General features: G+C 33.1%; 2 protein-coding genes across 4 annotated transcripts in view; both read right to left on the minus strand.

The window, feature by feature from the left end:
* Positions 1-2,317: 2,317 nt before the first annotated feature.
* ccl20b (chemokine (C-C motif) ligand 20b) lies at positions 2,318-5,670 on the minus strand. The gene is made up of 4 exons (XM_051097714.1): positions 5,384-5,670; positions 4,896-4,998; positions 2,993-3,070; positions 2,318-2,880 (listed from the first exon to the last, which is right to left on the minus strand). The coding sequence occupies exons 1-4, from the start codon at positions 5,454-5,456 to the stop codon at positions 2,844-2,846; spliced, it is 291 nt and encodes a 96-aa protein (XP_050953671.1). The 5' UTR covers positions 5,457-5,670; the 3' UTR covers positions 2,318-2,843.
* Positions 5,671-12,178: 6,508 nt separating this feature from the next.
* map3k15 (mitogen-activated protein kinase kinase kinase 15) overlaps positions 12,179-14,112 on the minus strand; it is a 46,309-nt gene continuing 44,375 nt past the window's right edge. For all 3 annotated transcript variants that reach the window (XM_051098017.1, XM_051098014.1, XM_051098016.1), the window contains one exon: positions 12,179-13,999. In XM_051098017.1, coding sequence (XP_050953974.1) covers positions 13,952-13,999 — 48 coding nt within the window. In that variant the 3' untranslated portion in view covers positions 12,179-13,951. The remainder of the gene's footprint in view (positions 14,000-14,112) is intronic.

Consider the following 14,112-nt stretch of genomic DNA (forward strand, 5'->3'; position numbering starts at 1 on the left):
AGCCACCTTTTTGTGCCCTTGCGCAATACTATTAACAACCAAAAAAAAAATTGTGTAATTCACACATTGCTTAACCTACTTCTGTTCATAAATCACATAGCAGATATATGTTATGATAAGCTTACCTTGTTGTTTGTCTTGAGGGTTCAATCTGAAAAGGAAGAAAACGGCTTTTGGAGAACTAATAAATCTGGTGGAAAAAAAGGAAATGGTGGATAAAAATTCCCAAGCTGTATACTCTCATTTTCTCATGAAATATTTGTGCTGTGCCAGGAACTTAAAACCATCTTCCTTAAACTCCTGTGTGACCTTTTGGACAGTTTTGTCCTTTTGAGTTTTGTTTTTTATCATGTTGCCTGTGTTATTGCCAGGTGCATACTTTTTTACACAGGTGTGTATTTTTATTGGAATTTTACTATTTCACCCCTATTTAATTTAATAAATCTATTTTGCACTAGGTACAAAAAATACTTTCTCTCAGGACCTTAAGGACAAAAATGGCCCCATTGAAATCCATAAAAACTGATTTTCTAGCAAGTTCAACATGTTTCATAAAATGTATATTTTATATAAAATATTGTTCATAAAGCATTTTCAAAAACTTAAAGTTCTATGACCTTTTTTTTGGTTTCACTTTTTAAACTTTTTCTACTTTAACAATAATCTGCCATGGATCTTCTTTAAAATGAGACCAAACTTAAGTCTGTGCTCCCAAGCTTCAAATTTTTATGACTTATGAGTTTTTTGACTTTTTTTGACATTTTTGTTCACTAAGGACCTATGTGTAACTTTTTTTTATTGATGCACAAGAGTTAAGATTCTCATAAATTACGTGCACAATAGATATTTTCTTATGTGCTTTATGCAGTAAGATTTAAAAAAGAATCTTCAAAATGATCTAACTAATAAAATAACATAGAAATATGAAAATAATTGTGTTTGTTTGCTTTGAGGAAAAAAACGGCAGATTAGTAAAGCTTTGCTTTACTGAAAAAAAAAGTGTTTTAGCTGAGAACCGAAACTGCACTCCAAAAAATGATGGTAAATTCAACCACAGCTGCCAGTTTTATGGAATTTTTTTTTACAGTGTGGTGGAGAAGAAGGAAGTGATGAAAACCTTCTTTTATTCTTCCTCTTGTCTTTACTCATGTTGTGCCAATTAGATGTAGTGCACTTGTATTAAGATTCTTAAGTACTCATTAAATAGCACGGATTTCATCTGAATGAAACAGCGGATCAGAGAAGATTTGCTGTTGGGATTTGCAGGTTTCTATAACAAGCATGGCACAACTTGTACAAGGATGTGGTATTGCCAAACCACTTTGAGCAACTGAATAATTACAAGAGAAGTGACTAACAGTCACAAGTTTCACTTGCTTATTGACTTAAATATGCAGAAAATTCAAAACAGTTTAGCAATTGTCGGTAACAACCTTTCGAAAAGGTTACCGTTCTAGCTGGGCCGGTCTAGATCCCAGTCATCCAAATAACATTTTTAAAAATCTGTATTGTTATCTTGTGAAAATGTGCAGGTAGAGAATTATATCAGACAAAATTATTATTTTTTTCATGTTGGAATGCATCTGATTATCAGTTTCATACCAGATTGTATCCTCACTTTAGTCTGATGACATGTTTGGCTTGTGACATGTGTTAAAGGGGTGCTATTATGCTTTTTCACTTTTTTAACTTTAGTCAGTGTGTGGTGTGTATCTTTGGGCATAAAAAATATCTACAAAGTTACAAATCTCAAAGTCCACTCCAAAAGGAGATATTTCGTTTTTAAAATATCCCTTTTCAAGAACTACAACGAACGGCTCCTTTGGACTACAACGTTTGTTTTCCGTGTGCAATAATGTGCCTATATTATTCTATATTATATAGCTATATTAGCTATATTATATAGTCAAAGATTTTTAGTTATGCCTCATAATATCTAAATCCATTCGGAGACTGTTCTAATGGTTTCATCAGCTTTGAATTTAAAGGAAGAGTTCACCAAAAAATGAGATTTGAATCACCCTCAGGCCATCCAAAATGTGGATGAGTTTGTAGATGTAGATTTAGAGAAAATTGTTACAAGATTACATTACTTGCTCACCAATGCATTGAATGGCTGCCGTCAGAGAGTCCAAACAGCTGATAAAAACATCAGAATAACTCACATGACTTCAGTCCAGCAATGGTTTGAAGTTAAAAAGAGGCTCAAAAATCTATAGTTTAGTAAAGTTAGTTTTGTTTTCATTTTGGTGCAAATCACATGGACCACAACAAAGGAAAAGTAGTGCCCAGTTGTAGTTCATCACAAAAATGCATAGTGAAATTAATGACTTTATTTAAAAAAACATATAAGTCAAATGTAACAGAAAACAAAAACAGTTTATCGACACAATTGTATAAAATGTTTATTACGTTTAAAAGATGGAAAAACATTTCCTACTTTGTCGTACTGGCATAGCGTTAACAGTAACAGTAGAGGGCAGCACTGACTAAATAAAGAGTTCATTACACAAACTAAAGCCCAAAATACATGTACCCTTAAGAGCCATTTGTGAACAATATCAAATATATAATTCCTTTAAATACATCAGTCTTTATAGGTAACATTTAAAAAGTATTTGAATTAGTAAAAATATTGAATTAGTGAATTAACAGCTTAATACAAAGAGCTATAAAATATATACAGTATAGTTAGTAACCTAGTATTTTCCCTCTATAAATAATCTGTACAAGAAAGTGCAATTAAGTACAGTAATGCCAGTATAAAGAATATAAGTTCTCTTTATTAAAGAGGAAAACAGTCCAAAGTAATTAAAAAATATCTCCAGAAGAGCCTCTTAGACTTAAAAACCACCAGACTTCACCATTGCTGCCTTCATCCTAAAAGGCACAGAACATATTTTTCCATCAGTTAATGTTTTTTTAAGAACATAATATGTGGTAAGACTGCATTCTTTTATGTTAGAGATTGAAAAAAGATAAGTTCTCATACTTCAGACATGAAACTCTCCTCTGCGTCCAGTGTTGTGCTGGGTCAGCGCAGATTAATTTTCCTTTCTCTGTGTGGAATCTGCAATGATATAAAATACAGTGAACTCTAGCACAATAATCAGCAATCTATAAAGTCTATAAAATCATTATCAACACAGCTTATACATCTGCCACTGCAAATTCAAAATCACTGCAAAAACTCGTTCTCAAGTGGTTAACTGTAAATGTAATGAAAATGCTTTTTATATTTTATATTTTAATAATATAATTTTTTTCTGAGAGTGCACACACTTATTCTGTATTATTCTATACATATTCTATATTATCTAAAACAATAGTGAAGTCATAAAAATAACACAGGTGGATATAGGGATTTGGTATATAATGAGCTAATAATAAACTAATATTTATACTTTTTCTATCAATTTTTCACAAATTTGACACACATACACTACCATTCAAAAGTTTTTAATGTTTTCTTTTTAAGAAGTCTCTTTTGCTCACCAAGCCTGCATTTATTTGACCTAATGTTTAGCAAAAACAGTGAAATTTTGAAATGTTTTTACTATTTAAATATAACTGTTTTCTATTTGAATATATTTTAGAATGTAATTTATTTCTGTGATTTCAAAGCTGACTTTTTTTTGCATCATTACTCCAGTCACATGATCTTTCAGAAATCATTCTAATATTCTGATTTTAATAACTGTTATTATTATTGTTATTATTATGAGTAGATGAGTAGATTTTCTTCAGGTTTCTTTGATGAACAGAAAGGAATAGAAATCAATTTAAAGCATTCTTGCTAAATAAAAGTGTTAAGCTCCAGAAAAAAAAAATACACAAAAATTACACTGACTTCAAGCTTTTGAATAGTATGTTACAAAAGTGTACTCAATTGTTTTAAACATTGAAAATAATAATGATAATGCTAATAATAATAATAAATATTTCCTGAACAGCAAATCCGCATATTCGAATGATATCTGAAGGATCATGTGACTGAAGTAATGATGCTGAAAATTTAGCTTTGAAATCACAGGAATAAATTACATTTTAAAATATATTCAAATAGAAAGCAGTTATTTTAAATAGTAAAAATATTTCACATTATTAATGTTTTTGCTGTATTTTGGATTAAATAAATGCAGGCTTGGTGAACTGAAGAGACTTCTTTAAAAAAAAAACATCAAAAACTTTTGACAGGTGTATTTGTTGAATTTGCAAATATAAAAAAATATAAATTATATAGATATGCATGTATCCCCTGATAGCACACATACATCACAGAGACGTCTATCTGATGTCTGAATTTACATCTGCAAGACGCATTTATTAGTGTTTGCTCATCTGCAATATATCTATAGGACGTTTCCTTTTAGATGTCAAATAGACGATTATAGGATGTCTTTAAGATGTTTATGATTTAGAATGTATGTAAAACTGACATCTTACAGATGTCTGCCAGATGTTTGTACACAGCAGATGCTTTCCAGATAAAGAGATTTTTAACAGACATTCTGCAGAAGTATGTGTGCTATCTGGGTCTGTATCTGTGTAAATAGAGAGACAGACAGACTTTCAAGCCACCATGTCTTTATAATACATTTATGTATGTCTATTTTATATATATAATATTTTATTATAAAATAGTATATATATATATATATATATATATATATAATTATTATTACTAAATAATATATTATATAAATAATATATAAAACATTAATATTTTAAACTTTTTTTAAATTATATTTAGATATTATAATACATTTTCATGTTAACAAACACAAAATATACAAATTTATATTAGAAATTATATAAGTGTGTGTGTGTGTGTGTGTAAAAGTTGCATAATTTACATAAAGTACATCAAACACATGTGCAAAAATATGACTTACATGATCGCTGCAAGATCACAGCCTCCAGTCGTTGCTTGTATATCGTAGCCTTTTAGTATTCGACAGGGTAGTGGGGTTTTCTTGTATTTAAGACAGCAAGTCACTGTGAAACAGGAGGGAAAGAGTTATTCTTAAACTGTGTCAAACTTTCCATGTCTAAAATAAAAATAACAAAGTAAACCATATTAAATAAACTGTAACAGTAACTGGATCAGAAGGGCTTTTACACACTTTGTTTTTTCGGACTGCCAATACAAAGGAAACCGTTTTCAGTTTAGTTAAGAAAGACCCAAATTAACAGGTAACGAGATCCATCTTGCATCATACTAAATTTGTGGCCTTGAGTACGAAAAACAATCTTCATTTTAAAAATGCAAATAGTAGGAGAATGCATTTCAAAGCAATTGCTCAACACATTTTTACAGCACGTATCAAATACCAGCATGGATCATTAACGCGTTTAACAGAGCGGTTTCGCATTCACTCACCTGCATCGGTCTCCATGAGAAAGCCAACGAGTATGAATAAACTCAAAAAAGAGATGCTTTTATGGCAACCCATCTTTGGATCTGTGGAAGCGCTCCAGTATCTCAAACAAAAAGTTGAAGTGTTGTTAAGAGAGCGGTATTCCACACAGAGCAAGTTCTGAAGAGCTTTGGTTGAAATGAATTCACAAGCACTGAATTTAAACTCTTCATTTGGAATTTCCCCCACCTTAGGAATTTATGATCACTCCCCAGTGAGATGTGGATAAACGCTGTGCTTAGAACAGGTGCGTGAGACAGTTAAACAGTAATCTACTTCCTGCTTCCATAAGCATGTGTCTCAGGTTAATGTGTGTGGTATTAAACCAGCGAAGGTTCAAATATTACTTACATGCTTGATAATACTAATTTGCCTGCGATTATACAGTAAATATGTTATTGAAAATTAGTTTATGAATGAATCCATAAATTAAATATTTAGAGATTAAAAAAGAATTTATAAACATCCTGTAAAGGTCTTATGTAAATTATTTACGCGTTAGATGATGTCAGTGCGTTGTCGTTTTTTTAGTGTCTATTCAAAATTAAATAAACGTATACAGTATGTGGTAGAGACACATACGTAAATGACACATGAATATCATCACGCTGCACCCTTTTGCAGCAGAAATGTCTGAATGGCAATCATTTGTGTCAACAATGTGCCATAATGTACAATGAGAAAAAAATCTAATTGTTTTTAAGATGCAGCTGACGTTAGAGATTCATTTTGAGTGGTTTCTATATAACTTTATCTATGTTATAGCTGTTATGACTCATCTCACTGGCCCAAATCCACATAGATACTCCACACTTTGTACTTGTTCACTACAACAATGTAAGCATTTACAGTTGTCACACCCAATTAATTATACAGTTAATATTTTATTTGGGCAATTAGGGACTTCCCCTGTATGTGTCAGTACTGACACATCAAAGATATGGTCAAATGTGTGCCTTGATTGCACTTATAAAATACCTACTTTTTACTATTACGGTCAAGGGCATGAAAGTATTCTTTGTCTTTTGTGAAAAACAAAAGAAGGTATTTTGAAAAATGTCTCAGTGGTTTTTGTCCATACAATCATTTAAATTTTTGGGTGAACTGTCCCTTTAAGGAACAAACACATCTATTGGTATACTTTTTTATATCTTATTTAACATGGATTAACACGTAACAGTACTTTGAAAGAAGCTTTAGGCTCCGATCTCTAGTGTCGCTTGTGCTTTTACTCCTTTCCACCCTGAACAAAAAATATGCCTAGTTAAAGAGGTTCTAGTATAACATTGAGATCTTTGCCTTGATGAAAAGCTTATGAGTTTTGAGAGATTATGAGAGATTGATTGCCATGCTAACTTCTAGAATTATTCAATTAATATTATATGCAGTGGATGAATGAATGAATCTCTGCAAGAGAAATGGAGAAGGCAGAGGACAGAAGTGATGGTGCAGATGAAGCGAACATGATTTCTATAACTAAATGGATGGATATTTTTTACTCAGGGTGTCACCAATTTCATCAACTCAAGTTAGGGTAAAATGTGCAGGCATTAATGAATAACTCACTGGAGGACGAGTTAAAAATAGCACTGGCTATTTTTGGATGTGCCCTTTAGATGTTTTTAATTGTGAAAAAGTGTCAAATCAAAATGTGTAAAATTTTGCATCTTGGCTTAAAATAGACCCCACCCCACCCCACCCCATACCGTATCTCTTTTTCAATATGTATTTTGTTTTTGCAGAAGTCTAAAATTAGCAAAGTGCTAAATTTAGATATCCTTCAGATCTAAAAATAGCACACAGGAAAACATTCAATAATGTACCACATGCGAGAATGATACGGTCAAAGGTTCAGGTATTACGTGGATGTGACAGCATCTGAAATGCTGATGTAGAAATGGAATGCAGAAATGCATTCTAACATTCCATATGTAGCAAAACTCATGCTTAAAATCATATAGAACAAGACAAAATAACTTTAGAAAATATTTATTTGGTATAAAGTCATTTTGAAGGGTTTTGTACAGCTTCAAACTATTTTTCTTAAGTATGCATGCTTATTATATATATATATATATATATATATACATATATATATATATATACCATTAGGCACCATTAGTAAAGTAGCTGTTAAAATTTTAAAATTGGGTAGGATTAAGGATTTAGAATAAGGCATTAATACAAGCTTTGTAAGTAATAAAAAAACAGCCAAAATCTCAGTAATATCCATGCTAATAACCAAGGTTTACTGATGCTTCAAAAAGAAACACAATGCATTAAAAGCCAGGGAGTGAAAACTTTTTGAATTTGAAAATCAGGGTAAATTTAACTTATATTGTCTTCTGGGAAACGTAAGTATCTTCTTTAGATTCTGAAAGGCAGTACTAAATTAAAAAAACATGATATTTGGGCAAAATAAGAAAAATGTTCACATCCTCATTCCGTTTAAAAGTTTTCCCCCCCGACTCTTGATGCATTGTTTTCGTTCTGGAGCATAAGTGAGTGTTTGAGACTTCTGTAATAGTTGCATATGAGTCCCTCAGTTGTCCTCAGTGTGAAAAGATGGATCTCAAAATCATACAGTCATTACTGGAAAGAGTTCAAATACAAAAATACTGAAAAATACAGAAAAACCAAAGAATCTGTGGGACCTGAAGGATTTTTCTGAACAACAGCGGGCAGATTAACTTTTCAGGACAAACAAGGGACTCATGAACAAATATTAAAAAGGAAACACTATGCAGTGAGAGCTGGGGGCGGGGGATGGGGGGGTTAAATTGTACCTTATTTGCCTTCCAGGAAATGGAAATGCAAGTACCTTATAAATGACAAAAAAAATTATATTTCAACAAAATAAGACAAATTTAGACATCTTTATCCTTTTCAAAAGTTGTCAGCCCCGACTCTTAATGCATCATATGCACTCTTTATACAGTAAATGTTTGAACCTTTTTTAATAGTTGTGTTTGAGTCCCTCAGTTGTCCTTAGTATGAAAAGATGGATCTCGAAATCATACAGTCACTGCTGGAAAGGGTTCAAATATGCAAAAGATGCTGGAAAACTGAAGAATATGCAGGACCTGGAGGATTCCTCTGAAGAACAGTGCTCAGTATATCTGTTCAGAACAAACAGGGGACTCATGAACAACCATCACAAAACAAAAAAAAAAAAAAAAAAAAAAAAAAAAAAACAGTCGTATATCATCCAGGTAACCACAGTCGGTTAATAGTGAGAATTAGACACTTATCTAAAGTGTGACCAGAATAATTTATGTAGTTGTCTATTATTATTTGAAAGAATTAAAATAACCGTTTTATGTCTATCATTGTATCATTAAGTTGTTGAGGTTGATATAGGATTTAGAAACTAACCCAACACTGGTTTAAGTGTTCAGGACAAAAAGGAACTCATAAACTACTATAACTAAAAAAACACAGCTGTGGATCATTCAGGTAACAACACCGAATTAAGAATCTAATGTATTTTAATGTTTTGGATGGGGTCATTTTAGGGTCATCTGGTAAAATAATTAACATTTTGCAGATTCTGCAGGGTGTATGTAAACTTTTGACTTGTACTGTGTGCGTATATATATATATATATATATGAGTAAATATGTTTTTAAAAATTTTTATGTACTTATTAATTATATTCATCTTGATGTTCACCTTACCATATGAGTGCTTACATAACCTTCTAAAATCTTAAAATGCCTGATCAGCTATTAAATATTAACATTACATAATCATTTAATCCCAGTCTCACTATGGGAAACATTCAAATGGTGATTTCATTTGAATGTTTCCCAGTCTCTTCTGTGGGCATTTTGTTAAACATTTGTTAAAGGATTAGTTCACTTTCAGAATAAAAAAATCCTGATAATTTACTCACTCCCATGTCATCCAAGACCTCACGCATTACATAACCACACACGTGTGACATAGGCAGATGTACTGACCTGGTGTTCACAAAACAAATGTGCAAAGAAAGCCAAACGTCCTTTATTAAAAAAAGGGTAAAACAATGATGTCAGATGATTTTACAGTTGGAAGAGAAAATGAGATGGAGTTTTTCACCCTAACCCTACCTTTTTGAACCAGAGCACACAGATGAAGAACTAACCACGCGTGATTGCGCAATGTGTGAAGATGAGCATTTGTGGTTAATAGTATTCAGTAATTTTTTTAGAAAATTACCCATTGTTTCGCTAGATCAGACACTTATTTCTCGGCAGGGATCTTGTAGAGCCCTTTAAAGCTGCATTGAAACTGCAGTTTGGACCTTTGCAGCATACATCTTGCATCGTTTATCTATTGAGGAAATGACTTGAATACCAGGTTTTTAATTCCATAAAGTTGTTTAAATGCCACACATTTTTGCAACGTAACAACCTAACATGACTTAACGTGTCATAAAATGGTTTGAGTCATACAAAACGCCTGCGAAGGTGTCCTTCCCTGCTTGAACTTTAATTTCAACTTAAATGACACATATGGGGCCTGTTTACACCTGGTCACTTAATGCGTTTTCTCTGATAAGATTTGTTAAAACGTTTCCATTTACACCTGGTATTAACATGCGTTTTCGTCAATCCGATCACAAGTAGACAATGCTAAGTACAGATGTAAACGGTGTGTAAAATGTTTTGAGCTTGTCAGCTTTTGACCACATATCCAGAGGTGGTCCAAAATGCATTCAAACCAGTGTTTGGCAAGGTCTTGAGGCTACCATTGCTGAAACAAAAGCAGCTGCTCTCCGCATTTTTTCTCTTTTGTCTAAGTTTGCGAACATAAAATTTGTGGACCTTTAAATACGTCTCAAAAGCGTCTCGGAGGCATTTACTCCTTGTCTTTTCACGATTGGATAGCTATCCAATCAGAGAAAACGCATGAAATGACCAGGTGTAAACAGGCCCAAAATGACACCGTTCCAAATATAGTCAATTTGAACGCAACAGTCCACATAACTGGATGTTTCTGTATATTCTTTCATGAAAGGACTTGCATGTTTACTGTCTGTATACTGTAGCCACCCTGATGTTTTCATACAGTGAAATTGCAACGCATGAAATTCCACACTACACTGGCAATGTACTATCTGCATAAATCTAAGTGAGATTATTCTCTTTGACATTTTTGTTGCAAATGTCACTGCTATGATGACTTTTGGAATGAGTTAAAACATCCATTTAATCATAATTAAGTCTCTGACAAATTTAATCAACGTCTCTTGTTTCAAAGCATCACATTCCAAACCTCTATGGCTTGTACTATACGACAGAACAGACACATTAAATGTTAAAGATAATCTACACACTATCTCTTAATATCAAAAAAAGCCACCTGGCACATGCACTTTCTTTCAAGTCACACCATAGCATTGTGTGAGCCCCAAGAGAAAATGCATGTCATTTTTTTCCCTTAGACTTCCTCTCCAAAGCGAACTGTGTCTTTCCAAATCAAGAACCGCCATGTTAAAAATGATAAAAATTTCAATACAACAGCAAAAACTAATAAATTAATGTAAGTAAAACATTCTCAAGCTTACTGAAGGCAAGTAAACACTCCCAAGTTTTACTTACAAGCAAAAGGATAAATTAATATATTAATCAAAAATACAAATGAAATAGAATAAAGGCTACTACAGATATTTCTTGAAGTAATAAATGTAAAAATAAAACCCTGTACAAACTTCACTGTATATATTAAATATAGATGATTCTTATTAAAGTTAATAAGTGATTTTTCTTTTTATTTTGTTGTTTGATTAACGTTTTTGACACAGTGGGCGGCTGCAGGTTTACGCTGCTGTCGCTTTAAGATCTGACTCATTGATCAAATATTTTGACTCATCAGTATTTCTCCCAACTGTTCATCTTTAAAAATAATATCCCCTTTTTCAACTCAAGCCATTCTCGGATGCACCGACGCACTGACACACTGACAGAGGCCGCTTCCATGATGGTTGATTGACATAAGCGCCTTACATCAGCTGTCACAGTCCGACCTCCATTGTTTCGATGCCGGAGCAGGGATGAAAGTTAGACAAGAATATCTCCGATTGAACGACTGAGGTGTTGTGTTGCTGGATGTAATAACAAACATAGTGGTTGTCAATTACTCCCGACATCTGAGCTGCTGAAGATGCGGTGGATTACGTTTGTTTGTGAAGGCATCCGATGACCCCTTTAAGAGAACATAAGCGAAAGAGAACTCTGCATTCGCACGCTGAGAGGTAATTATTTGCTGTTGTGTATGTTTCATGATTTCAATTAATTTGACATGCTTTTGATTAATATCATTTAATTTAACCATTAAAATAGTCTAGAAGAATTAAAATGGACCACAAAATGTGGACCACAAAACCAGTCATAAGGGTCAATTTTTTAAAGTTGAGATTTATACATGATCTGAAAGCTGAATTTAAAGTTTTATAATACATTTTATTTTATTAAAAAAAACAAAAACATTTTGATATATTTAAGGTAGGAAATTTACAAAGTATCTTCATGGAACATGAGCTTCATTTAATATTCTAATGATTTTTGGCATAAAAGAAAAATCAATAATGTTGACCCATACAATATATTTTTGGCTATTGCTACAAATATACCCATGCTACTTAAGACTGGTTTTATGGTAAATAGATGGATAGATATATAACGTGTTTATAAAGAGCAGTTGAGGCTAAATATATTAGCAAAAATATGCAAAATGGACACGTTTGACCTTAAGGTGAATTATATGGCATGATGTTCATCTCAATCATGTTTTTAATTGAGAAACAAAACACAGATCATTGGAATTTTTTTTTGGATTCATTTTCCAAAACAGGACGTGTTTCCAGAGAACAGTTAAGCAAAATGTATGCAAAATACGCAAAATGTGGTGGTGTGAGCTTTACGTGAAATCATAAAGCATAAAAATGAGCTCAATCACAAAAAAAAACAACAACAACAAAGGGACACATTTGAAAATGTACAGAAAACACTTTTCTTTACATGATACAGAACAGGAAATATTACAGTAACAGTGTTTAGGTCCTTATAAAATGTGACATTACCATTTAATTCCGAGTTTTTTAAAACTAGTTTACATTTATTGGTTTTAAAAGTGCGTCTTTTCCTTTTGACAATGTTCCCAGCAATTGCAACATTTTCAGAGCTTCAACTATGCCAAATATTTGATGGCTGTCTGTTTTATCTAATAACCGCCATGTGACGTTTTATGGAAAAAAACATTTTGTTTTAACCACTACTTGAGGTTTGGACTCCTGGCCTTTTGCATGTCTGAAGTTCATTCACCTGAAGCATTCTGCAATTCAGAGATACAAGTTGGCATTTTGTCTCAGACACAGCCTGAAAATCCAGTTTACAAATCATTTAAGTCAAAAGTCAGACAAAAACATCATTCATCGACATCACTTTCGTTGCACACAGTGGAGAAATAATTTAAATAGCTTAGACAGAACATTGGCACTCAAAATGCTACCGTTCCCACAATAGAGCAATGCGTACAATGCATAAACATTCAAACATGGCAGTTGAAATGCTAAACAAAAACGAACAAACAAAATGTATCGGTGAATTGGGGACAAACACTTTCAGAGCTTTGATGCATTCTGTCTTGATGATTTAGATCTGTAGCAGACTATAGAAAGGCTGAATGAACCTGAATTCGAACTGCTACTGCCACTTCATTCTTAAGAAAGAGGACACACACTTGTGGAACGTGGATGGCAGTTTCAGAAAACCGCATGGTTTGCTTTTAGCAAGACTGGTCTTGCACATTTTTAATCAAACAAATCAGCCAAGCAGCACCTGAAGCACAAGTATCCAGTGCCGCAGTTGCAACTGAACGTTCAGAATAGTTCACGTGTATTTATCTATGTACCGGGGTGATTATATTCAAACTTATCAAAATACATATATAAGAGGCTCCTTGGCCCTGGTCCGAGAGGTCTGTGGTCATTCTATCCAGACAGTCCCTCAAAAAAACTGTTTAAAAATGAATAACACTTAAGCTAAAACAAATAAAAAGAGATTTTCAATCATTTAAAATGGCATGATCTGAAGTCCTATGTTAAAGTAGGTAACACCGTTTGCTTTGCCGTCCTAGGCCCATTCCCAAGTCACTTGGAAAGGGTCAGTCCATGTCAGGTGACCCCACTTGACCTGGCAATTTACTGTAAAAAGCAGAAAGTGTGGTCTTTCCTAAATAGAGCCGTTTACATCCTCATGAGTTTTCCTACTGAAATCAAATGGAAATAAGATGTAAATCTCATAGAGGCTGAAAACATATACTAAAAATAGCACAAAAACATTAGGTCATAACTGAAATATAAGTAAACACTTCTAGCTGGGGTAGAGCGTGACATAGCTACAAGGTTTGGGCCTGTAAGGGTCTCTTGTTATAGGGATGTTTGTGTGGATGTTTTATGTTGGCTCAGGTGTCGGTCAACAGTAACTTCCTGCTGCTTTCATCCTTCTGAATTCCCCTCATCGTTTTTGACTTTCCTGAGCCCTTTATTACGGTGTCTCTGAACGGCTTTCCAGATACGACACAGGACTCCTCCCCTATAATGGGAAATAAATTAATATTTTTAATGAGTTAAATTAGCAGAATAACTACAGGTTATTTTGCACAGATTAGCAAGAATTAAGCATAATTAAATACATTCGTTGCCGTC

The sequence above is a fragment of the Labeo rohita genome, chromosome 24 (assembly GCF_022985175.1).
Source record: "Labeo rohita strain BAU-BD-2019 chromosome 24, IGBB_LRoh.1.0, whole genome shotgun sequence".
Classification (NCBI taxonomy): Eukaryota; Metazoa; Chordata; class Actinopteri; order Cypriniformes; family Cyprinidae; genus Labeo; species Labeo rohita.

Bases quoted from the DNA above. Each gene is read 5' to 3' on its own strand.
- ccl20b (XM_051097714.1), bottom strand. From the start codon at position 5,456: ATGGGTTGCCATAAAAGCATCTCTTTTTTGAGTTTATTCATACTCGTT. The intron at 4,999-5,383 runs GTGAGTGAATGC...CCTGTTTCACAG, and splicing joins TCTCATGGAGACCGATGCAG to TGACTTGCTGTCTTAAATAC. The intron at 2,881-2,992 runs GTATGAGAACTT...TGTGCCTTTTAG, and splicing joins AGGAGAGTTTCATGTCTGAA to GATGAAGGCAGCAATGGTGA.